At 42.8% G+C, this 26,978-nt stretch overlaps 1 protein-coding gene across 5 annotated transcripts in view; it reads left to right on the top strand.

Annotated features, from left to right (window-relative positions):
* The window catches only part of kalrna (kalirin RhoGEF kinase a), a 584,657-nt gene that overhangs the window by 498,831 nt on the left and 58,848 nt on the right, over positions 1-26,978 (top strand). For 4 of the 5 annotated variants that reach the window (XM_055638050.1, XM_055638047.1, XM_055638049.1 and 1 more), the window contains 8 exons: positions 4,774-4,866; positions 9,824-9,951; positions 10,663-10,729; positions 13,011-13,114; positions 14,612-14,681; positions 18,731-18,817; positions 20,435-20,527; positions 26,869-26,919. In XM_055638050.1, coding sequence (XP_055494025.1) covers positions 4,774-4,866; positions 9,824-9,951; positions 10,663-10,729; positions 13,011-13,114; positions 14,612-14,681; positions 18,731-18,817; positions 20,435-20,527; positions 26,869-26,919 — 693 coding nt within the window. The remainder of the gene's footprint in view (positions 1-4,773; positions 4,867-9,823; positions 9,952-10,662; positions 10,730-13,010; positions 13,115-14,611; positions 14,682-18,730; positions 18,818-20,434; positions 20,528-26,868; positions 26,920-26,978) is intronic. The other variant, XM_055638045.1, reaches the window with a different exon arrangement.

Below are 26,978 nucleotides of genomic sequence, written 5' to 3'. Positions count from 1 at the left end.
TACCTCTGCTACATCGACGATTGCTTTGGTGCCACCTCCTGCACCCACACACAACTGACTGACTACATCCACTTCACCACCAACTTCCATCCGGCACTCCAATACACCTGGACCATTTCCGACACTTCCCTACCATTCCTTGACCTCACCATCTCCATCGCAGGGGACAGACTTCTGACCGGCATACACTATAAACCAACTGACTCACATGGCTATCTGGACTACACGTCTTCCCACCCTTCCCCCTGTAAAGACTCCATCCCCTACTCCCAATTCCTCCGCCTACGCCGCATCTGCTCCCAGGATGAGACGTTCCACACCAGGGCATCGGAAATGTCCTCGTTCTTCAGGGAACGGGGATTCCCCTCCGCCACCATAGATGAGGCTCGCACCAGGGTCTCATCCATACCCCGCAACACTGCTCTCTCTCCCCATCCCCGCACTCGCAACAAGGGCAGAGTCCCCCTAGTCCTCACCTTTCACCCCACCAGCCGGCAAATACAACAAATAATCCTCCGCCATTTCCGCCACCTCCAACGTGACCCCACCACTCGCCACATCTTCCCATCTCCCCCATGTCTGCCTTCTGCAAAGACCGCTCCCTCCGCAACTCCCTTGTCAATTCTTCTCTTCCCTCCCGTACCACCTCCTCCCCGGGCACTTTCCGTTGCAACCGCAAGAAATGCAACACCTGTCCCTTCACCTCCCCCCTCGACTCCATTCAAGGACCCAAGCAGTCGTTCCAGGTGCGACAAAGGTTCACCTGTATCTCCTCGAACCTCATCTACTGCATCCGCTGCTCTAGATGTCAGCTGATTTACATCGGGGAGACTAAGCGGAGGTTGGGCGATCGTTTCGCCGAACACCTCCGCTCAGCAATAACCTACCTGAACTCCCGGTGGCTCAGCACTTCAACTCCCCCTCCCATTCCCAATCTGACCTCTCTGTCCTGGGTCTCCTCCATTGCCAGAGTGAGCAACATCGGAAATTGGAGGAACAGCACCTCATATTCCGCCTGGGTTGCTTGCGTCCGGATGGCATGAACGTTGAATTCTCCCAGTTTTGCTAGCCCTTGCTGTCTCCTCCCCTTCCTTAACCCTCCAGCTGTCTACTCCCATCCCTCGCCCTTGCTCCTCCTCTCCCTTTTTCCTTCCTCTCCCCCCCCCCCCCCCCCCCCCCATCTCTGAAGAAGGGTTTCAGCCCGAAACGTCCTATTTCCTTCCTCCATAGATGCTGCTGCCCCGCTTTTTCTCCAGCATTTTTGTGTACCTTCACTGAGATTAACAGATTAACTGTTGGTTACCAAAAAAGCTGGAGAAACCCAGCATCTATGGAGCCCCGGGCCGAAACCCTTCTTCAGACTGATCGGGGGGCGGGGGTGAAAGAAAGGGAAAAGGAGGAGTAGCGGCCTGAAAGGAGACAGCAGGGGGGCTGAGGAAGGGGAGGAGACGCAAGGACTAACAAAATTGGGAGAATTTTCCCCCCGGGGGTGCAGACTCCCCAAACGGAATATGAGGTGCTCCAAAGATGCTGCTGCACCCGCTGAGTTTCTCCAACATTTTTGTGTACCTTCACTTAGAGCATTAACTGGCTGTTGTGGAAATTACAAACTGCCTTGATTGCACTAGGGGCTGAGTACAGAGCTGTTTATGTAAGTGCGAGTTTATGTAAGTTGCCTATTGTGTAGGTCTATACTTTTATTGAGGGTTAAGGAAAAGTAAAGGCCACCCTCGTTGGTTTAATAGACAGAAGATGTTGCATAATAATGTTACATAGTCAGTCAGATCTGCTGCAAACCTAGCTTCTGGCGATGATATGATTATGTTGAGGCTCTTATTTCCAAAGATGGGATAGCAGACCCGATTATAGCACAAGGACATTATCAGGTCAGGTCGAGGGAAGTTCCCCCCAGCACGGGTACCATGTAACCCCGTGCTACCTGCTCCATGGTCGGATAGTCGGCGACTAAACCGTCTCCCTCACCTGGTTTGCCAGGTGACGAGGGGGCTGTGGACCTCCAGCAGGACCAAAAACAAAACCTGTCAAAGGGCAGATGAGCTTCTAGCGAGCCAATGGCCATCCACACTTCAGTAGAAGTTGCGATCACTGTTGTACATAACATTGTAAGGAATGTTGATAAAGCACACACACCAAAATCCTATACTTCCAGTGGCAGAAGTCCGCAGGAACTGGAGGACAGAGATGTTTGGTGCATACGTCACCGTTCCCATCGGAAACCTGCACCATTGCGTCACTAATGTTTTCAATGATGATGATGATAACATTGGAATGTTTAACTAGCTACAATTGCAGAAACATCCCAATCACAGCCTGTCAGGTTTGAAACCATATTGCATCAAAGAAGGCAACATTTCGCCATCTCCATCAAGTTGCCACTCACAATATCTGATACCCTGGATTGGATATTTGCGGTGGTGGAGAGAATCATATGAAGTGTGAGGTAGCAAGTGCATAAGTGTACATCTGCATGAGGATCTCCAGCCATGGTGCCACACTCCAGTTATGACAATATCAATTGGCTTCAGTCTCAATTCACACCCACCTCCAAGCTAAAGTGCTTTCTTGCTGGCTTGCACGGAAAGCAGCTACTTCTTAAAATCTTGTAAATGTTTTCCCCTCTTCTTTAATTGTCTGCTTCCATTTAAGCTTCGCTTAGAACGTAGTATCAGATAACGCAGGAACAGGTCCTTCAGCCCACAATGTCTGTGCCAAACACAATGTCAGGTTAAACTTCATGTGAGCCAGGTCCCTCTATTCCCTGCTAACACTTAGATGTGAGTTTGTCTCCCACATGGTAGTACTATATAACCATTTTAAATGTGCACTGGAGCTGTGATGGGGTCCATTAATTCATTCCCCCCCCGGGTCACCCTTGGAGATTTGCATGTTCTTACAATTTAGAAAGATTTACAACAGTATTACAAAATACTCATAATAGAACCTATTAAGTTTCAATTCATTTCACACAAATCAAATTCTGTTCTCTCTCTGGCTAGTAAGTCCTGTTTGCTGTTTGGTTTGAATTTCTTTGTCAATCCCAAACCTACCTGTGTCAGTCCTTACTCTTTAGTAGCCTCACCAAGCTGTCTGGAGAGAGCCTTTTAGATTGCACTGTGGCTCAGTGAATTCTATACCTCATTTGCTGTCTCATGCAATGTGATCTAACTGCCCACACTCCTTTAAATCTCAGTTGATTGATATACTTAATTAATTTTGAACAGTAAAATCAAATGGCATTTACCTCATAGCTGGTCATTGTTTTTGAGCTTCTCTATTAACTTGCTTAACATTTGGTCATTATATCTTTCAATGCTGTAAATCTACTTACAACTTTATTTTGCCAATTTCTAATTATCAATGTGTTTGTTCAAATTAATGTTCAGCAAGAGATACAGAGATACCTGGTATCAAATTGTTGACAAGAATTAGCTCCTCACTTTACTTAAGCACACTTTCAACATTATACTTTGTACACAATAATGTTTTTGGAAGCTCGACAGATACACAATGTGTGATTTTGCGATCATGAAAGCACGTGCTAGATCTAGATTGCACAGCATTATTAAATGCAATATTTGTTTTAGTTTTTCGTTTCATAATTAGTTTGGTTCGTGGTGTCTCAGATGAGTATCCTTGAAGCCCATGAGTAAGCTCAATAAAGCTGAGCCCAATACCTGTGTAAATTTTGGTCACAAAAGATGGCGGATGCTGAAATCTGAAGCATCAAATAATTTACTGGGGGTAACTCAGCGAGTCAAATAGCGTCCATGGAGTGGCGGTGGGGGGATGAAGATAAATGGTTAATGTTTTGGATTGAAACTCTGCATCAGGACTGAGAGGGGAAGTGGTGGGACAGCAATAGACAGAGCTAGACAGAGGAGGGGTGAAGGATGATGGACAGGTAGATCCATGTGGTGGGGGAGGGGGGGGTTGGGGTGGATGGAGTGGAGTCGGGTGGCAGAAGCAGGTAAATGAAAGATGGGGGCAGATAAAAAGTCAGAGAGGAGGATGGAGCCACATAGATGAAGGGGGAACCAGCTATTGGAGAATAATAAGCAGATTCTGGATGCAATCTTGATTCTAGTTTCTCATAGCATGAGAGCAGGTAGGTTGCTGCTCAGTCACACAACTTGCATAGGTTACTTTACTGACGGGTGTAGCAACTGGGAGGGTAATCTCACAGGCACAGAATTTGGGTTGGTAACGTCAGAGGCAGGAGATATGGGGGTTGTGTGGATCAACACACAAGTACAGGAGTTGCGTGAGTTAAATACACAGCTACACGTTGGGTCGGCTAAATGCACAGATACAGGTACACAAAGCCAAATTCAAAAATAACAACACCATTGTGCTGACTTCTGACAAACAACACTTACAGCATTGGAGTAAATGTTGAACTTGCTCTCAGGATATAAAACTGACCAGGTTGGTCAGCTGCTTGAGATTTTGTCTTGTTAAAAGCAGTGCAAAGAAACTCACACCATTGACGTACTTGGGCCGAGAATTAAGTACCTTCGCAGAAACAAACTCAGCATCTGTTGATAGATTCCCTTCACTGTGTTTTCTGTAAAACTAAGTTGGCTTAATTAATGTTGTGCTATTTTAACTGCCCTATTGCACTTTTTTCCATGATGTGTGCTTTACTACCTCTGCCCTTTCTCCCCCGTTTGCATTACTAATGGGCTTTTGTTTTCCTCCCTCGTTATCTGGCCCTGCCTTCTGCTAATGCTCCCTTCCATTCTAACCCTGCAGTCCTCTTTGCACACTGCCCGTCACAGTGCTTCTGAAATCCCCAGTGCCGCCGATCTTGTCAGTGCCATCGAAAAGTTGGTTAAGAGTAAACTGGTAAGTTTAGAGTTTAACTAAAACAAGTTGGATTTGTGGTGCTTCTATCAATCATTGAATCTTACTGAAAATTGAAAGGCCTAGATGGAGCGGATGCAGAGAGAATTTTTCCACGAGTGGGAGAGTCTAGGACCCGTGGGCATCGCCTCAGAATAGGACGCACCTTTAGAAAGGAGACAGGGAGGAATTTCTTTGGTCAGAGAGTGGTGAAACCGTGGAATTCATTGCCATAGACGGCTGTGGAGGCCAAGTCATTTAGTATTTTTAAGGCAGCGATGAACAGATTCTTGATTAGTAAACGTGTCAAGGTGCATAAAGAGAAGGCAGGAGAGAATGGGGTTGAGAGGGAAAGATAGATCAGCCATGATTGAATGGCGGAGTAGACTTGATGGGTCGAATGACCTACATCTGCTCCTATGACATGAACTTACTACATCTTCGGCACAAAATGTTACTTCAGATCCAGGTATAGTGCTTACCAGATAGAATATGATTGGATGTCAACTCTGGCTTAATTTTAACCCAACCAGTTGAATCCCACTCAAGTGACCTGAGCACATAATCAAGCTTGACAACTCAACCCATAGAAATGTGTTGCATCACTGGAAGTACCATCATTTGGCTGGTAGATTCACACCATTCCCTCAGATGGATGTTAAGTACCACACTATTCAAAGAAGAGCAGGGAATCTCCCCCCCCCCCCCCCCCCCCCCCCCCCCCCCCCCCCCCCCCCCCCACTGTCTCGGTCAATAATACATTTGCCTGCACATTTATCTCATTGTTGGGCTTACCTGTGCAAATCCGCTGTTGTCTTTCCCCTCCCTGTCGTGAGCGTTTTAATAATCTGCAGTATTGCTCTGAAATGCTTTGGAATTTCCTGATGTCATACCAAGGAGGTAAATAATGCATGTGTGTTTTTTCTTTGTGTCTTTACAGTAACAGTGTTAGAAAATATGTTGCATTTTTATTACTGTGGCTTTTACAATGGGATTGAATTTATTTTGCCTGTCATTTATATTTCGGTCGACTGAAGCTTCGTCCACCTTGTACCTAATGGAACCCCCAATTAATGTCATGCATTCTAAGTTATATTCCTAGCTTGGGACTGATCTCAAACAACCAAATAACAGAATGCTTTCTCCATTACAAAATCATAATTAACCAAGTGAATTTTCTTCTATATTTACCATTTTATTAAAGAAGTTAGCATTGTTTTTCTATTTAGCAAGCTTGTGCAAAGAAAGGAAAAAAATGCTGACGTGAACAGCACTATTACTAAATTATGGCTAAAAGGTATAGTGCAATCTGTTTCCTTTATGAAATAGATATTAAGGGAAAAAATGTCTACATCAGCTTTATCATATTAGAGTGTTACAAATCACAGTCAAAACTAAAGCTTGAATGTAATAAGTAAAGGTGTGTTGTATCATTGTTCCATTTTTTTTCCGATCTTCTAACAGGTCACAAATTCACAATTAAAATTATTTGTCTGTTATCATAAAATACATTCTCTGTGGCCTGAATCCTAAAAGGAGTTTTCAATGTCAACAAGACTAACAGCAAAGTTCACTTCCAATCTAAAGGGCCTGTCCCACTTGCATGCGATTACGTGCGTTTGACGCGACCAAACGGAAGCGGAGTTCACGCGAAGTACATGCTAAGTTCGCGCGTGACGTCATTTGCGTCATGCTTACCAATCAGCTGGGCAGGAGGCGGGCCGACTGAATTTGGGCGTACGCTGCGTACGACCGCAATGCGCCTGCATGCCGACAGGCCGTTGGCACGCGAAGATATCGGCCACTGCCAGAATTTCGGAGCCCCGCGCGATGTCGGGACCAGCCCCGCACAACTCCGCGCTTCTACCTGGGACTGGCCCTGCGTGACCATACGGTGCCCTTACACCTCAAGCGACCACGAGGTCGCGTAATTGTGTAAGTGGGACAGGCCCTTAACCTGCAAGCGGTAGAACTGGTGATAAATACGTCTTCACTTTCACATCTCTGGAAAGCCTACATTTCAATGCAAAAAGAAAAGGTTTAAGGGCACAGAGTACTTGTTTCTACTAAGGAGAGATTTAAGATGGACTTTTCCTCTGCAATAGGGAATGTGTATCACGGATTTCCAGAGTAAATAAAAGCTACTACATTATGTCAGAAACGCAAATTGCTCACAATACTGCAATGTTAGAAGCAAGTGTGTTCAACAAGATGAACAGTGCCAACTCTGCTACTGCAGAGAGAGTCACAAACACTGCAAATTGGCCCTTATTTCCAATTACATTGCCACTTAGAAATGATGTGACAAATATTTAGCAATTAAAAAATCATTATTCTTATTCCAAATGTGCAGAGGTGGTGCGTAGATTGTTCAGGTGATATCCCTGCCCAGCAGAGGCTAAAATTAATCGCAAGCATCATAAAGTCATAGTGTGTAGAAACAGGCCCCTTCAGCCGAACTTGCCCACACCCCCATCTACACAAGTTCCACCTGCATGCATTTGGTCCATATCCCTCTAAACCTGTCCTATCCATGTACCTGTCTGAATACTTTTTAAACATTGAGATAGTGCCTACCTCAACTACCTCCTCTGGCACCTTGTTCCATATATCCTAGCACCCTTTGTGTAAAAAAAAAGTTGCCCCTCAAATTTCTATTAAATCTTTCCCCCCTCAGCTTAAACCGATGCCTTCTTGATTCCCCTGCTCTGGGTAAAAGAGGCATTTACCCTATCTATTCCTCTCATGATCTTATACGCCTCAATAAGATCACCCCTCATCCTCCTGCTCTCCAAGGAATAAAGTCTTCGTCTGCTCAACCTCTCCCTTTTGCTCAGGCTCTCGAGTCCTGGCAACATAAATCTTTGCACCCTTTCCAGCTTATTATGTAAGTGTTCATTCATTAGCATTTAAACTGTATTTTAGTTTTTTTAAAGAACATAACATCAAACTCTATATTACTAAAAGTCTGATCTTGACCACTTTTGGCTCGCTGTGCTGCAATTTCCGAGAGAACGCCGCCACCTACGGCCGTCATTTTTTGGCCACCTCGCTCAGAGCCCCCCTCCCCCTTCCGGGACTGGAGGATTTTTCCCATCGATAACAAATCAGAGAGATATTAATGTTTTTTTTTTAATTCACCATTCTCTCTGCTGCCCCTGCTGGAGGCAGGAGGAGGGACTATAAAACTAGGAAGTGGTGTGCCTCACTCAGTCTCTGCAAGATGGATGAAGCCAAAGGGTCACGTGTCTCTGAGCTCTGAATAACACTGAACAAATGTCTACTCAACTGTGAGTCCCCTTAATGTGGTTTGAAAATGAAAATATGGTTTGTTTGAAGTAAAAAGGCACTGCCTGCAAATTGTTGTTTGGATGCTTTGGCTTGAAGATGGCTTGAAGATAAAAGGCACTACTTACTGCAAATGGTGGCTTGGGTGCTTTGGCTTGATGTTGAAAGGCACTACTTACTGCAAATGGCGGCTTGGGTGCTTTGGCTTGAAGTTGAAAGGCACTACTTACTGCAAATGGGTGCTTTGGCTTGAAGTTGAAAGGAACTACTTACTGCAAATGGCGGCTTGGGTGCTTTGGCTTGAAGTTAAAAGGCACTACAGCAAATGCACTTACTTCCTGTTTGCACTGTACATTGAATTTAGATAAAACGTTACCACTTACGGCTGTGATTTTTGGCCATCTTACTCAGTCCCCCTCCGCTGAGCAGGTGCAGAGAATTCGTCCCATCAATGAAAAATAAAAGTGTTATTATTGTTTAAAAAATGTTGAGAATCTCTCTCCTGTCAATCACGCCATGAAGGCCACACCTTTTCTGGTGGGAGGGGGAGGGGTTATAAAACCCAGAAGTGTGTGTGTGGCTGTCTCTGCATGATGGGGAGGGAGAGGTCATGACTCTGTCTGAGCTGTGAATCAACTGAACCCACTGAATGTCTACTGAACTGTGAGTTTGGTGTTTTGTGTGGTTTAATGGTGGTTTCACCCTGCATGAAATGGTATGAAACTGCATTTGAATTTGGCGGCCTTGCACCCTGCTTCAAATGGAATGAAACTGCACTTGAGTTTGGTGGCCTTGCACCCTGCTTCAAATGGAATGAAACTGCACTTGAATTTGGTGGCCTTGCACCCTGCTTGAAGTGGTATGAAACTGAACTTGAATTTGGTGGCCTTACACCCTGCTTGAAGTGGTTGGAAACTGCACTTGAATTCGGTGGCCTTGCACCCTGCTTGAAATGGAATTTCAAGGAATAACCATGAGTCAACTGCCAGCCCACCAGCTGTGAGTGAGGTGCCAGCAGATCAGGCTTGAGGGACTGAGCTGCCACCCCAAGAACCCATACCAGCGCTCCAGAAAGCCCCCCCACTGGCCACCAATATTGGAATTGATGGAAAGGTGGAATATTGCGTCGGGGGACCAGCCCTTCCATGTGAACATAGGACCCAACGGGTCCCACTTAGTCTAGTATTTATTTAAAAATCTTCCAAGCAATCGTTACTGTGCTATTACAAAGCTTATCGGTGTCAATACACTGGATGATTAATGTAAGCCTGTAAACCTAATTAAAACCAAAACAAAATGTTGTAAAGACCCGCATTTGTAGAGAGAGAAACCAGTTAATAAAGAAAAATAACCGGACTTGTTCTCTTCCCACTTTCAGTTCAGCTGGATGCCGAAGTGTGTTTACATCATGTATTGTTCAATTCCGTGACAAATCTATCAGGAATGAAGTGAACGTTACAACAATCAGCTAGTCCCTATTAGTAATAAAACTGAAAATGATACCACTACTCATTTCCCAAGACTTTATGGGAGTGATGAATTTTATAGAACATTTATAATAGCATCAGTGGTAATACTGAGGATATGATTGCAACATGTACATATATTGTTTTTGCTTCCCCTGATATTGAGATAAAGTATATGTCGTAACTGGGCAATTATTCTTTACCAGTCTCTCGAACCTGGCTGCTCCTATCGAAGTAACTTGAAAGATCCCCTGAGCCCCGAGTCAATGAATTCTTCGACACCACCAGGAGATCTTACAGAAGAAAAACGGGCCAAAGCACTTAAAGGACGAACGTAAGCGATGTTTCTCCTTGCCCTCACCAGAGCAATGAAATGTGAAAATGGACAGCAATCAATGAACTCAGACGGGTTATTTTGCCTGAAATTCTTGTACAACATTGGGCACAGGTTCAAATTAAATTTAGCATAAATATAATGTCACAATTAATAGAACACCCGTATTGTGCAGAAATGTAAATTACTGCTCCAATAAATGCCATGTGCCTTTTAATAAATTCTAAAGTGGCAAACTGACCTGGATCAGGAAATTGGTGAAATCACATAAGCATTAGTTCATGATGTGTAATGTCTTTTGAATCACCTCCAATAGATTGTGACCTAAAGTTCATAAGTTTTTCAAAATCGTCTAGGGATCAACTGGAAATATTACAACTTTGAAAGTAATTGTAAATGACTCAATTCATAATGTTAACTTTTTTTGCATGAAATACTGGAAGTCTGTAAAATTCCACAATTTTGGGTTTAATTTTATTCCAATATTGAATTTCATTTTTCAATTTTTTTTTAAAGATCTTTCTTATTCTTTTGTGTATTATTAATTCCATAGGAATTTGAAAGGCATCATTTGGGTCTGATTGACGAGTCTTTTATTCTCTACAATTAATCTTAAGTTTTGGAGAAGGCTGATGCGTAACAAAGTTCACAAAGGGGTCAGATTTTGTGATTTATCCATTTACAATCGTTCCCTTTTTCTATCTTTTATAGATATGTCCTAAATGAGCTTGTTCAAACAGAGAAAGATTACGTGAAAGATTTGGGAATTGTGGTAGAGGTAAGATGGATTTGATGTATTTAATTTGGCACTAGCTACGATTCATTAAATCAGTATATTAGCAGAAAAGAAAACATGCATTATTCCTGGTCTACATCTTGGCATCACTTGTGCTTAACCTCTGATGCTTTGAGACTAATCGTACATGATTATATTTTCTGTTCGTGACTATAATAATGCTTCAATATTGTTTATGGTTTCGATTTATTCTATTCAATCATTTATTTCAATTGGAGGTCAGATTTTGGCTGATCTGTGCACAACCCATTCATTAAGCAGCAAGATTTATTTAATGAAAGAAAAAGAATTCATCATGAATTTATAAAATGGAGGCATTGCAAAGCCCTTTAAGACCATCCATAGACTTATGTTGCATTGTAAGGAAGCATCATGAACAATTTTCCCATCAGCCGTATAATCCCTCAGAAGAGGCAAAAATAGGCTTAAATATTAAAACTACCTTCTGAGAAGATGTGCTGCATTTCTTGGGGAATTATAGCAAGTACCAGGAGACTTTTTTTTGCCATGCAATGATATCAACCTTAGGTAGGAATCTGTATAAGAAGGAACGGCGGATGCTGGTTTAAAGCACTGGGGGTTCAGTATTGATGTGGATAGAGAACTGGCTGGCAAACAGGAAGCAAAGAGTAGGAGTAAACGGGTCCTTTTCACAATGGCAGGCAGTGACTAGTGGGGTACCGCAAGGCTCAGTGCTGGGACCCCAGCTATTTACAATATATATTAATGATCTGGATGAGGGTATTGAAGGCAATATCTCCAAGTTTGCAGATGACACTAAGCTGGGGGGCAGTGTTAGCTGTGAGGAGGATGCTAGGAGACTGCAAGGTGACTTGGATAGGCTGGGTGAGTCGGCAAATGTTTGGCAGATGCAGTATAATGTGGATAAATGTGAGGTTATCCATTTTGGTGGCAAAAACGGGAAAGCAGACTATTATCGAAATGGTGGCCGATTGGGAAAGGGGGAGATGCAGCGAGACCTGGGTGTCATGGTACAACAGTCATTGAAGGTAGGCATGCAGGTGCAGCAGGCAGTAAAGAAAGCGAATGGTATGTTAGCTTTCATTGCAAAAGGATTTGAGTATAGGAGCAGGGAGGTTCTACTGCAGTTGTACAGGGTCTTGGTGAGACCACACCTGGAGTATTGCGTACAGTTTTGGTCTCCAAATCTGAGGAAGGACATTATTGCCATAGAGGGAGTGCAGAGACGGTTCACCAGACTGATTCCTGGGATGTCAGGACTGTCTTATGAAGAAAGACTGGATAGACTTGGTTTATACTCTCTAGAAGTTAGGAGATTGAGAGGGGATCTTATAGAAACTTACAAAATTCTTAAGGGGTTGGACAGGCTAGATGCAGGAAGATTGTTCCCGATGTTGGGGAAGTCCAGGACAAGGGGTCACAGCTTAAGGATAAGGGGGAAATCCTTTAAAACCGAGATGAGAAGAACTTTTTTCACACAGAGAATGGTGAATCTCTGGAACTCTCTGCCACAGAGGGTGGTTGAGGCCAGTTCATTGGCTATATTTAAGAGGGAGTTAGATGTGGCCCTTGTGGCTAAGGGGATCAGGGGGTATGGAGAGAAGGCAGGTACGGGATACTGAGTTGGATGATCAGCCATGATCATATTGAATGGCGGTGCAGGCTCGAAGGGCCGAATGGCCTACTCCTGCACCTAATTTCTATGTTTCTATGTTTCTATGTTTCTAAACCAAAGATAGACATAAAAAGCTGGAGTAACAGCGGGACAGGCAGCAGAAGGGTCTCAACCCGAAACGTCACCCAGTCCTTCTCTCCAGAGATGCTGCCTGTCCCGCTGAGTCATGGGCAGGAATCCCGGGGGGGAAGACAGGGGGGGACATGTGACTCTGGGAAGGGTCGTGTTTTCGCACGGTTTTCGGGGCCCTGCCCTTCATTCTTCTGATCAAGTCTTTGTTATATTGTAGCGGCACCTGCTGGTGCTCGCAAGTATCGAACCCTGCGGTCGGAATCCGCGCTCACGTGACTCTGGGAGGGGTCGTGTTTTCGCATGGTTTTCAAGGCTCTGCCCTTCAGTCGTTGAGAGACCATCGTTGTGGCCAGTTGTATTTCTGTGGCTTTGTCAACACCGTCATCGGTTAATCAGATTAAGAATAAATTTGATGTGAATAAACCGTCTTTGTCTTGATTCGCCAAAATATTGTGAATACTTTACTGACGGAGCATATCTTGGAAACTTCCAAGTTTTGCTGGTAACCATTCTTACACAATTCTTATATTGCAGGGTTTCATGAACAAAATAGAAGAGAAAGGTCTTCTTGATGACATGAAAGGAAAAGAGAAGATAGTTTTCGGAAACATTCACCAGATTTATGACTGGCACAGTAGGTGAGTGAACAGCCACGTCAGCCTGTAACTCCAAATATAGGAACCTGCCAGCATTTAACATTCATGAAAGAAGTCCAATATATTTAACTGCAACAAAGATTTATTGGAGAATTCATATTGCCATCTCTCTTTTAAGATTTGAATGATCAAAATGTCAATGATTTCTGAAATAATTATTTTTGTGTGCATATTAGAAACAGAAAAACATAAAAAGCATGTTTAAATTAATCTGGTCTGTCTGTTATATCCAGAATTAATAATTCTATAAATCGGTTCCCAACTATCAAATGCAAATTCAGGTGAAATCATAAAGAGCATCAACAGGTAACCATGATTAGCCACTGGGAGTTAACTCCCAGTAATGCGCGGACTGAGAGCAAGTGGTTCATTTGGTTTAGAGATACAGTGCAGGAAACATGCCCTTCAGCCCACCAAGTCCGCGCCAACCAGCGATCCTCGTACACTATCACAATCCTGCACTCCAAGGACAATTTTACAATTTTTACCGAAACTAATTAACCTACAAACATGTACATCTTTTGAATATGTAAGGAAACCACAGCACCCGGAGAAAATCCACGTGGTCACAGGGAGAATGTACAAACTCCATACAGGCAGCACCCGCAGTCTGGATCGAAGCCGGATCTCTGGCACTGTAAGATCGCTGTGGTCTCCGATCTACGCTTGGAAAACTGATACATGGCCCCATGCCTTCCCCTGAAGACAATGACTTGTTCCTTGGTCATGATGATATGGAGTGAGACGTAGTTATTGCAACACCGCTCAACCAGGTGTTTTACCTCTCTCCTGTACACTGACTTAGCACCATCATGATTCAGCCAACAATGGTGGTGTCATTGACGAATTTGTAGATGGCACTGGAACTCTACTTAGCCAGATAGCCATGAGTATAAATGGATGTTTTAAATTATTTTAATCATATAGGCCCTAATCCTGATAGTTTAAAAAAACAAAACAACTTTATTCAGAATTTTAAAAATATATACAAAACAGAAAGAAGGCAGGAGAATGAAGGAGGAGGGTAGAAGGCATGAGAATGTGGTTGAGAGGGAAAGATATATCAGCCATGATTAAATGGCAAAGTAGAATTGATGAGCCAAATGGCCTAATTCTGCTCCTATAACTTTTGAACTTCCGACATTCTCAGTGTTTATACATTCATTAGTGTTATATTCGGTAGTGTTCACAAACTCTCCTTCCACCAAGCACCCTTGCCACCATGTGGCCCTCTGGAGTGACATCCCTTCCGTAGTTTGAGGGGTGTCTCCACCAGACCCTGCTCCCCTACATCCCACTGTGGATGGACCCCAGTTATTGTCCTCCCCCACAGAGCTTGTAGCTTCCTTAGCGATATGAGTTTGTTCTCACAGATAATTAATGAAAGTGGTTTCATGCTGCGCTACACAGTCTTTAAAGGCAGATACAAACCCACAGAGACAAAATTGTAACATGATTACTGTTCATATTTCTTTGCAGTTATTTCCTGGGAGAACTGGAAAAATGCCTTCAGGAACCTGAGCGTTTGGCAGATCTCTTCATCAAACATGTAAATTATTCCAACTTACTTTCAAGGCTTTGTGTAAGAATAGTAACTTGGCCCATTTTAAAGCTGTGACGCTGTCTAAGTTCACCTTCCTGTCCCCCTGAAATCAGCAAGAATGCATTAATCATAATGTCACTTACAACTACGGAGAATAATGAATTTAATAATGTTCAATTCTATAAAATGCATTTAAATTCAGCGTAAGTGACTAATCCAGATATGATCATATATTTTATTTATATGGGGGTTGTGGGCAAGATTGCAAAGGTCAGTGTTTATTGCCAACAAAGTCCACATCAAATGTTTTAGCCAAATTCTCCATCTACTGACTCCTTGTAATAATGTAATACATGACAACAGTTCTGTAATAAATATATACATATTGGAATCATGGTACAAAATTTATATTAAAATGTTTAACACCCTGTATTTTACCACCCCCTGCAAGTACACAACTATATTAGTAGTAGGCAGAGAATGTACTTTCAGTCATAAAATCACAGCATCAATGCCCCTAACCACAATAGTTTTTTATTATTTTCCAAAGCCTGATGTAATACTTGGAAACCATGATTTGTTTAATACTAAAATAATTATCATTTAATGCTTTTTGACATATATAATGGTGGAAGGGAGAAATATTCCTGAGAATATATGAAATAGTACATTTAATAATGCACTTATTAGAAACATAGAAACATAGAAAATAGGTGCAGGAGTAGGCCATTCGGCCCTTCGAGCCTGCACTGCCATTCAATATGATCATGGCTGATCATCCAATTCATAACTTGCTGCATAATCATCGATGCTGGTACAATTCAAGTCAATTTTACATATATTCATATTATTTGAAATTCTTGGGAATCATTTACTTCAGTGACCCTTCCTTTTGAATTAGAATGTTGGGTATAATCTTGCCCTGATATTCAATTTGCTATGAAGGATATATGCAATTTTGTTTCATTGCCAACCTAACCTGCTTTCACCTATTTTACCACCAAATTCTTTTTTAGAACTTAAATTTATTTTATGTTACTTTATATTTATTTGCAATGAAGGGAAGACTTTGATTTTTTCTATTTCTTCCAGTGTCTTTAAACTAGTTCTGTTTATGTGGATTGGTTATATGTTCCAACACTCTGGGACAGGGACAGTTTCACAACTCCAGGCTATGTGCTTATCTTTATGAAAGCCGCAAAACCAGTTTCTGTGGAGATTCTGCTTCTGCAATCCATTGCTTGGAGTAATTTTGAGATAAGAGGTACCAAGGAACTACAGGGGTTGAATCTTGAGCAAAACACAAATTGCTGGAGTAACTCAGTGGGTTCTGTGGATAGAATCGATAGGCGATGTTTTGGGTTGGAACTCTTCTTCAGTCTGATGAAGGATTCTGACCCAAAACTCCACCAATCTATTCCCTCCACAGATTCTGTCTGACTTGCTAAATTACTTCAGCACTTTGTGTTTTGACATTTGACATAATCACAATTTGGGATTTTACCCAGTAAAGCAAAAGCAGACCATGCTTTTCCTATCCAAAAGATTCTTGTGCTCATTGAGATTCATTATTCCATGTAGTATGCAGTTAAACATGCATCATCCATACAATGGGGCAGAATTGTATTGAGTGTAATTTTAAATAGAATTTAATTTTACATCTTTCACATGGGACGAATGCTCATTGGATGAGGACATTTTGCAGATGTCAGCATCATATGGAAAGCATAGCTGGCAGTGGTACTAAAAATAATGTAAGTAAGTAAGTAAGTAAGTTTATTGGCCAAGTATTCACATACAAGGAATTTGCCTTGGTGCTACACACACAAGTAACAACATGACATACAGTGACAGTTATGAATGACTCAGAAAACACTAAACATTAATAATAATAAAATATTAATGATGAAACATCATTAATGAAGCATGTGAACCAACAAAATACCAGATCAAAGGGAGGCTACAGATTTTTGGCTGTTGAGTAGAGCAACTACTCCTGGATTAAAAACTGTTTTTTTATGTCTGCCTGTGGCAGCTTTGACAGTCCGGAGTCACCTTCCAGAGGGAAGTGATTCAAAGAGTTTGTGGCCAGGGTGAGAGGGGTCAGAGATGATCTTGCTCGCTCACTTCCTGGCCCTTGCAGTGTACAGTTCATCAATGGAGGGAAGGTTGCAGCCAATAATCTTCTCTGCTGATCGGACGATTTGCTGCAGCCTCCAGGTGTCGTGCTTGGTGGCTGAGCCAAACCAGACCATGATAGAGAAGGTGAGAACAGACTCTAATGATGTCCGTGTAGAATTGGACCATCATTGCCTGTGGCAGATTGTGCTTTCTCAGCTGCCGCAGGAAGTACATCCTCTGTTGTGCCTTTTTGACTGTGGAGTTGATGGTAGCCCCCCACTTAGGGCCCTTGGAGATGATGGTTCCCAGGAACTTAAAAGACTCCACAGATGTGATTGTGGTGTTGTTGATGGTGAGTGGGGTGAGGGGAGGGGGGGCTCTCCTAAAGTCTACAATTAGTTCCACTGTCTTAAGAGCATTGAGCTCTAGGTTGTTGCGATGGCACCAGGACGCCAGCTGTGACACTTCCTGTCTGTAGGCAGATTCCTCCCCATCCTGGATCAGTCCAATCAGGGTCGTGTCGTCCGCAAACATGAGAAGCTTGACAGAGGTGTCTGTGGAGGTGCAGTCGTTGGTGTAAAGAGAGTAGAGGAGAGGAGAGGAGAGAGTACGCAGCCTTGCAGTGCTCCTATGCTGAGTGTTTGCAGGGTCCGAGATGTGCTTTCCCACCATCTCATGCTGCTTCCTGTCTGTCAGGAAGTTGGTGATCCACTGACAGAGGGGTTCAGGCACAGTCAACTCGGAAAGTTTGGAGTGTAGTAGCTCTGGCGCAATGGTGTTGAATGCAGAGCTAAAATCAACAAACAGGATCCTCGCATAGGTCTAGGTGCTGTAGGATGAAGTGCAGGCCCAGGTTGACTGCATCATCCACAGATCTATTGGCCCGATATGCAAACTGCAGAGGGTCCAGCAGGGAGTATAAACAGATACAAAAGCAACTGAGCCTATTTCTGTGTAACCTTTCTTGAATGGTCAGCTTTTCCATGTTAATTCCCTGTGGGTATGTTGTGTGTAAAATGTCTCTATTAGCTTACTTCATACCAATACATAATCCCACAAAAATGTTAGTGGATATTGGCCATATTTATCAGATATACTTGATAAACAGAATCACACAGCATGGAAACAGGCCCTTCGGCACAACTTGCTCATGCCAACCAAGATACCCTGTGTACACTAGTCCCACCTGCCCGCCTTTGGCCCATATCCCTCTAAACCTTTGCTACCCATGTATTTGTTAAAATATATTTTAAATGATGTTATAGTCCCTGCCTCATCTACCTCCTTTGGCAGCTTGTTCTATATATCCATCACCTTCTGTGTGAAAAAGTCACCCCACAAGTTCCCTTCTCACCTTAAACCTCTGTGCCCTCTGATCCTTGATTCCCCTACACTGGGTAAAATATTCTGTGAATCTAACCAACTTATTGCCTTCATAATTTTATACACAGTAGAACTAAACTACACAATGAAGTAAAGGGTAATGAATTACGATATACCTGAAACATTAAAGACCCTTGCTGTCAACGGAGGAGTTTCACGTACTTTATTGGACAGTACTTTCTTTTAAAAAGTGAATCAGTGCCGATCTAAAGCTAATGCCAGAAATTATGTTGATTGTTGTATCAGTTATCATAATAGAAATCAGCAAGAGTGCAAGATGTCTAACATGTGATTGGCTCCATGACCTACATTTGCAATCAGTCTGAAGAAAGGTCCTGACCCAAAACGTCACCTATCCATGTTCTCCAAGGATGCTGTCTGACCTGCTGAGTTACTCTAGCACTTTATGTCTTCTCCAGTTTGACTGTGCCTGATCTCAAAATAGCTGATTTTGCTGAGTAACGCTGTGATGGGAGGCTATTGATATTCCACATAAAGGTTCATCCTGTATAATAGTTTAGTTATTTTTGCTGTGAATTCTGTGTTTACAGGAAAGGCGCTTGGGCATGTATGTGATATACTGCCAAAACAAGCCAAAGTCTGAGTACATTGTGGCAGAGTACGATTCTTTCTTTGAGGTAAGCATTTGTTTGTATTTTTATCACCAGAAACTAGATTATGTAACACATGAAGTACAAAAGGGTAACATTTAGTTGAACTACTTAGAACGATTGAATATTTTATAAGATATAATAAATTTGACAGGTAAATGGTTTGTCTTTATGAAGAAATATACACATAGATTTCAAACTAATTTTTAGATCCTTTAGAAGGGAAGCATTGAAAGTACTATAAGGGGCTGATTTCACAAAATTAAATATCATAACTGTTTTTTTTGAGAATACTGCAACAAATGAGCGAGCATGCAAACTCCACACAGACAGCATCGCTGGTCAGAATCTAACCCGGATCTCTACCGCTGTGAGGCAGCAGCTCTACCAAGTGGAATTTACCTCATCAAGTGCTAAAGTGATGTATTTTGGAAAGTTAAGCCTGGGCAGGATATACACAGTGAACGGCAGCACCTTGGGGAGTGTTGTAGAACAGGGAAAGCTAGGGGTACAAGTGTGCATTTAGAGGTGAAGAAGGCATGTTTGCCTTCAATGTTCAGGGCATTAGGTACAAGAGCTGGGACCTCATGGTATAAGATGTACAAGATATTGATGAGACCACACCAAGTGTATCCTGTGCAGTATTAGTCACCATGCTACAGGAGGATGCGATTAAGCAGAGGTGGTACAGAGAACATTCACATCAATGTTATTTGGACTGAATGACTTGAGTTGTAAGGAAAGACTGGATAGGCTACCACTGTTTTTCCTAGAGTGAAGGATGCTAAAGGGTGACCATATCGTTTTATAAAATCAGAGGTAAATAGAAAGGATTAATGCACAAGAGTCTTTTTCCCAGGAAAGGGGAATCAAGAACTGGAGGGCATAGATTTAAGGTGAGAGGGGAAAGATTTAAAAGGGGGCTGAGTCAGGTTTTCCACACAGGGTGGTGGGTTTATTGAATGAGCTGCCAAAGGAAGTGGTAGAGATGGAAAAGTTATAAGATTTAAAAGACATTTGGACAGATACATGGATATGGAACAAATGCAGATAAATGGAACAAACTATGACTAATTTGGAAACCTGATCTCTGCCCCTTCCTCTGGTGGCTTATTGAACCCAGCATTGATAGAGTGTGATGGGGGTGTGGAATGTAGGACCAAAATCCACATCTAAATACAAAGGTACTGATTCGCTATAAATCTAAAGTCACCTTTAAAATGTTTTATTCTAAGAAAATAGTGGACGTGATGAAAGTGGGATCAAGGATAACAGGAAATGCCCCAGATTTTCTCTTTCTTTTCTTGGCTCTGCATAGTATTGACCTAGAAAAGAAAGAGAGCAGACATCAAATTCCCATAAAAAGACCTTCAACAAAGTTTAGTGGAACCAATAGCCATTTGATACCGTCAGAAACAGGAGCCTAGTCCCCAAATCATTCTCCGAAGCACATTGAGATCATGTGCAACAAATTTATTATAGTATGTCATTGGCAACTTCAGACACACAGGTGACTTTCCACAGCATGTTTAGCCATTTTCAGCTTCTGACAGAGGGAGACACAAATGCTGCAGACTTGCATATATTGTGAATAGTTTTTTTTTTAAGCAGAATGTCTACCATGTTATGCATCTTGTTTTGCAGGAAATAAAACAGGAGCTGGGTCAAAGGCTCAGCCTGAGTGACTTTCTTATTAAGCCAATACAGAGGATAACAAAGTATCAACTTCTTATCAAGGTGAGGACTTTTACAATCAAAAGCCTGTCACTAAAGAATGCAAAAAGTGACTAAAGTACTACATAGGTCCATGGGATCTTTCACCTTATTTGTCTTCAAAACACATTTCTCGTCACAGTCACATTTCACAATAACAGGCTAGCTGAATAGTGATTATTAGAGCCAGGATTTTGCCATAAATGCCTTGTGCCTTTGCATGCCTTTTTTGATGATTTCAGGAAGATAATGCCTTTTTCACAACTGAGTGCCTAAATCAGCCTTATTTTGCCGTTTTAACATCTTACAAGAAAATTTACACCACCAGGGCGAAACCCGGCTGTAAGTGGGTGTTAAGTGGTGATTGGAGAGGGGTGCATGGGAAAGGGTCCAGTCTTTGCAAGCTAGAGTCATGCTTTAAGTAGGTGTGAAGTGGTGTTTGGGGATGGGGTGTGGGGGTACCAGGGTTAAGTTTCTGTTTATCGAACCTGCAGTAGAACTCGTTCATGTCATTGGTCAGCTGATGATTGTCCAAGGAGCGGGGGGTTTTCCTCTTGTAGCATGTGATTTCTTGCAAGCCCTTCCACACTGAAGAAGAATCATTTGCTGAGCACTTGCTCCTCAACTTCTCAGAGTACCTTTCCTTGGCAGCTCTGATTCCTCTTCTCAGCTTGTACTTAGCCTGCCTGTAGAAGTTTGCATCCCCACTCCTGCAGGATCTACCCCTGCAAGCGTCAAAATGCCTAAAGTCAAGTCAACGCCTTGTAAAAAACAGAACGATTTGGGGAGAGTGTACGGGAGTGATATATTCTCTACAGACAACTGTGTGCTGTTTTGCAAAGCATGTGAGAAAGCAGTGAATCATGAGAAGAAATATTTCGTCTAAATAGAAATATGTCGCCCCACAACATTTACTGCTGGCTCCAGTTGCAAATTTGAGTTTTCGAGTGATCTGTGCAATGCATTCATTGATGCTGGAATTCCACAGTGGAAATTGGAAAACAAATCTTTTTTTGGGGGAAATACACAGAGGAACATATACCAAGCGAGTCATCATTAGGGAAAAATTATGTTGACAGCGACTTCAACATTGTCGTGCAGAAAATTAGAGGTTAAGTTGCATGCAACAAAATATGGATGCCAATAGATGAGACAACTAATGATGTAGGGAGATATGTTGCCAATGTGGTAATTGGTACACTGGAGGCAGGTTAACCATCAAAGGAGTATTTCTTGACATCGGAAGTATTGGAGAAGTCATAGAGTTCAACTATTGCTCAGTTGTTTTCATCTTCACTTGCTGTACTTTGTACTTAGTTCCTGATGATGTAGGTAAAGACATACAAAGAAAATGTGAGAGGGTTATTTTAGTTAACAAAGATCTGGAAGAAATACAAAACAAAGCGAAAGTTCTCAAAGGTAATTGTAATGCACAAGATATCGACATGAATGTAGAGTTTGTAGCTTGTTTCAGGTATGCGCCAGTGACCTCAGCTGGGATAGAAATAAGTTTTTCACAACTGTAGCATATTCTGTCTGACAGACGGCATAGTTTAACACCAGATAATTTGAAAAAATGCTGGTAGTTATGTGCAACCAGGCAACTTTGGTCATTTAATGTAGTATACCTTTATAATTATCATTTTTACCATATTTTGGTGATGGAAATAAATGCCTTGTTATGCCTTTTTTGTCAATAAATGCCTTTTGGTGCACTTTGTAATTTTATTATGCCTTTTTGCCTGACTATTTCAGAGATTTATAACGCCTAAACTTCCTGGCTCTAGTGATTATAATGTGTCATTGTTCCTTTTTTATCGATGTAGCTACAACCACAGAAACTGACCTTAACGGCCCTATGAAAGGGGTTACGGATCAAAGTTGTTAACGTCTGTGAAACTATTATGCAGAGAATTAAGTGTTTTCAGTAGAGTTGGGGAAAAGTTAAAAGGCACCATGTAAGCAGGGATTTTTTTTAATTTCATTTAGTTTAGATGACCTTTCAGTTTAGTTTAGAGATGCAGCATGGAAACAAGCCCTTCAGCCCAACAAATCCATCCTGACCAACAATCCCTGCACTATCCTACACATGAGGGACAATTTAATATTTTTTTAACCAAAGGCAATTAACCAACATACCTGTATGTCTTTGGAGTGTGGGAATAAACCAGAGCACCTGGAGAAAACCCATAGCGGCCACAGGGAGAACGTACAAACTCTGTACATACAGCACCTGTAGTCAGGATCGAACCCGGGTCTCTGGCTCTGCAAGGCAGCAACTCTGCTCTAGATAAAATTATAATTCCTAAGTAAATTTCAATCAGAACAGCAGTTTGGTGTATATATTGCCCTACACGTCTTTTAACAGATATACCTGCCATTCAGCATTCTCTTACATTTACTCAAGTGGGCATTTTACCACATAATTGAAACTTATTCAGTATTGAGTTGTGGAATGAGCTGCAAAAGCTATCACGAGCATCGTGGGCTAAAAGGGTCTGTTCTATTATGGATGCACAGTGAAGTTAATTTTATTTTGGCCACCATTTAAATTTGATTCACTCGGAGAGTTCACTAATTATTTTGTCCTGGTTTTTACGTAGAGCGTTTAATAGAATGATTTGGAAATACACTTTTGTGTGCGGGACAATAGTCCACCACAGGGGTGCTTTTAGTTTGAATTAATGGATGAATAAGGACCGAGAAATTCCAGGCAGTGGAATATTATGAGCTCAAGGGAGTTAATAGTTTACTAAGAATATACATAATTCAAAAAACAATTCCTTGAGTTGTAATAAATCAAATTTCAGTCCAGCAGGGAGTCCTTTGTTCTATTTGACCCCAGCATAATGAATCATGTTGGTAATTATTCTTCACTACAGTAGTACACTCTCCTTTCTCCACACCACTACATCATCCTACAGCTGGATATAGATTAGATAGGATACAAAGTGCTGGAGTAGCTCAGCCGGTCAGGCAGCATCTCTGGAGAACATGGATTGTGCCGTTTAGGATTCGGTCCCTTCTTCAGACTGATCAGATAGGATGGGCTATAGCGGGATGTAGATATGGATCGGATGTAAAGTTGGGCAGAGCAGTGGCATGATGAAATTTAATCCCATCAAATGCAAGGTGATGCCTTTTGGGACAGGAAACAGATGTATGCTGTCCCAAAACCCATGGTAGGGCACGACGATATGTTGATGAACAGAGAGCCTCAAGGGCAATGTGCATAATTCCCTGAAAATGGTCGATATGGAGGTAAATAATTTATCTGGTACATTTGCATAGAATGCAATAATTTTGATGTTACGTTACATCTCTACAAAATACCAACCTATTTGCACTTGGAGAATTGTGTGCAGTTCTGGCTGCCTCACTGGAGGTGGGGTGTGATTGGACTGGAGAGAGTGTGTGGAGCAGATGTTGCCTGAATTGTGGTTTCCCAATGTACACACCCCCAGATCTCGCTGTTCTTTTACCCTTTTATGATCGTGCTTTCTAATTTATATTGCCTCTTGTTCTTCCTCCCAAATTGTAATGCTTCACATTTTTTGGCGTTCAATTTTATCTGTCAACTGTCCACCCATTCCTTCATCTTATCTATAGCTCCTTGAAATCTGTGTCACAGAGCAAGTTGGGCTGAAAGACCCGTTTCTGTGCTCTATGACCAGGAACATGACTAATGTAAATCTTCGCATTGATTTAGCTGCAAACAGATGACAATCAGTCTAAATGGTTAAAATATATCCATTGTGACCACGACTGGCAATTTAGATCTGGGTGTATAGTGGAGACGTTAAGAATGTGTTATATTTGTGTGAATGTGCATAATAATGTTAATAGCAGCTAAAGTTTCTCTTTGGAAGTTGACTTCTTCAGATAATGCCGATTTCCCAAGAGGTAATTAATCATTAATGTTACAACCATGCAGAACAAGAGGCAGGCTCATTAATCATCCTAACTTGACCCTCTTCGACAATCCCTGGGTGCGTTTCAGTGTCATTTGGGAGCCTCAGTCCATCTGGATGGCTGAACTTCATCTTTATAATTGCGTACAAACTTTACAAAGGAAGATCAGAGTCTACTGACAGCAGCTAACCATTTAAATTCCTACGTAGACACAAAATGCTGGAGCAACTCAGCAGGACAGGCAGCATCTCTGGAGAGATGGAATGGGTGATGTTTCGGGTCGAGACCCTTCAGACTGATGTCAAGGGAATGGGCGGGACAAAGATAGAATGTAGTCGGAGACAGTAAGACTAGTGGGAGAACTGGGAAGGAGGAGGGGATGGAGAGAGAGAGAAAACAAGGGCTATTTGAAATTAGAGGAGTCAATGCTCATACCGTTGGGGTGTAAACTACCCAAGCGAAATATTAGGTGCTGTTCCTCCAATTTGCGCTGGGCCTCACTCTGACAATGAAGGAGGCACAGGCCAGAAAGGTAAGATTGGGAATGGGAGGGGGAGGTGGTTGAGCAACCAGGAGATCAGGTAAGTTAAGACGTACTTAGCGGAGGTGTTCAACGAAACAATCGGCGAGCCTGCGCTTGGTCTCGCCGATGTAGAGGAGTTGACACCTGGAACAGTGGATACAGTAGATGAGGTTGGAGGAGGTGCAAGGGAACCTCTGCCTCTCCTGGAAAGACTGTTTGGGTCCCTGGATGTAGTCGAGTGGGGAGGTAAAGGGACAGGTGTTGCATCTCCTGCAGTTGCAGGGAAAAGTACCTGGGGAAGGGGTGGTTTGGGTGGGAAGCAGGCACGTGCTGTGAGTAATTACTCAAGGTAGGCAGGCGGTTTTTTATAAAAATCTTAAACCGTGCATGCGCAGATTGTTCTTTCCTTAAAAATAAAAAATAAAAATAAGTAACAATTCAATTTGCCCAAGGTTTCTAAATCTCCTTCATTTTTTAATTACTGAATAGGTGGGGGTTGCAGGATGAAGGCAGGTGGAGAGATGGTGGGAAAAACGGGAGCACACCGGGATGATAAATCAGTTGTCATCTTATTGAATGACAATACTAATTCAAGGGTCCAATTAGAGGGAGAGTTCCTTTCACAGTGTGTGGAGAATCTGTGCCAGGAGTTAAAGTTGCGGGGAGGGCAGGATGTTGAGAAGGAGGGGGTGGGAGATCATATCAGACGCACTCACCGCTGCCACAGCACTCCGGGCACGGACAGCAGAACTGGCCGCCACTTCCGGGGAAGGAAGCAGCTCAGTGACTGCGAGCGGCCGCCGGGACCCGACAGCAGAACCGGCTGCGACTTCAGCGCCTTCTGCCGGCCCGCACGCCTCTGGCAGTGCTCTCCGTCAGAACACCTCTCACCTGCCGCTAGCCGGCTTCACTCATGTCAGTTGCTTCCTGCAAATCCTTAAATTCCCACAGCCGAGTAACCTCAATTGGTCCCTTGAGCCCGCTGTCAGAATTTAAGGATTTGCGGGAAGCCAGCCGGCGAGCGGCAGGAGAGAGGTGTTCAGACGGAGAACACCGCCAGAGGTGAGCGGGCCGGCAGAAGGAGCTGAAGTGGCAGCCGGTTCTGCTGTCGGGTCCTGGCGGCCACTCGCAGCCACCCGAGCTAATTCACTCCCCCGACCACGGTGGGTCCGTGCCCAAGCATCGCAAGTGGGTTACTTGCCCCGATCCCCTCCTTCACAACACTCCTGCCCTCCCCGCAACTTTACCCTGGGCCAGACTCCCCAAACACTGTGAAAGGAACTCTCCCCCCACCCACCCTGGGAAATACATTATTTAAAAACATAAAGTTCCAAGAAATGTACTTATCACGGTATAGGTACACAAACTCCATTCTTCTCTCTTTGCTTCCTAACATACCCTTCCGATAATGACAATCCATATATGAAAAACCCGCCAAGAAACCTGCGCTGCGCATGCGCAGTAGGCTGCACAGATCTTCCCATGTTACAAGAACTGCGGTTGAAAGGCATGGAGAATTATGACTACCTAAGAGATCGATCTCTTAGATAGGCATCATTCTCCCATGCCTTTACTATTTATATTTAATGATTACCATGTCATAATTTTAGTCGGGGAAGGCAGTGCCTACCTTGCCTACCCTGATGGCACGTGCCTGGTGGGAAGGGACGAGTTTACCAGGGAGTTTCGGATGGAACGGTCTCTACGGAAAGCAGAAAGGGGTGGAGATGGGAAGATGTGGCCAGTGGTGGGATCACGTTGGAGGTGACGAAAATGTTGGAGGATTATATTCTGTTGAAAGATCGGACTTATCAGAAGAAGTCTTATTTGAATATGTATTTAATACGATTCTGTTAGTGCAAAGTTATTACTAATGTACAGAAGGAAGCCTAAATATTTACTAACTGTGATAAACTTTGTCTTGTTGCAGGACTTCCTGAAATACAGTGAAAAAGCTGGACATGAATGTTCAGAGATTGAGGTAAAAACTGTTCTCTGTTCAGTTAACAAACCACTCGCACAACAGTGTTTCTCTTTTAT

This window comes from Leucoraja erinacea, chromosome 7 (genome assembly GCF_028641065.1).
Source record: "Leucoraja erinacea ecotype New England chromosome 7, Leri_hhj_1, whole genome shotgun sequence".
Classification (NCBI taxonomy): Eukaryota; Metazoa; Chordata; class Chondrichthyes; order Rajiformes; family Rajidae; genus Leucoraja; species Leucoraja erinaceus.
This window is presented reverse-complemented; position numbering and strand designations above follow the sequence as displayed.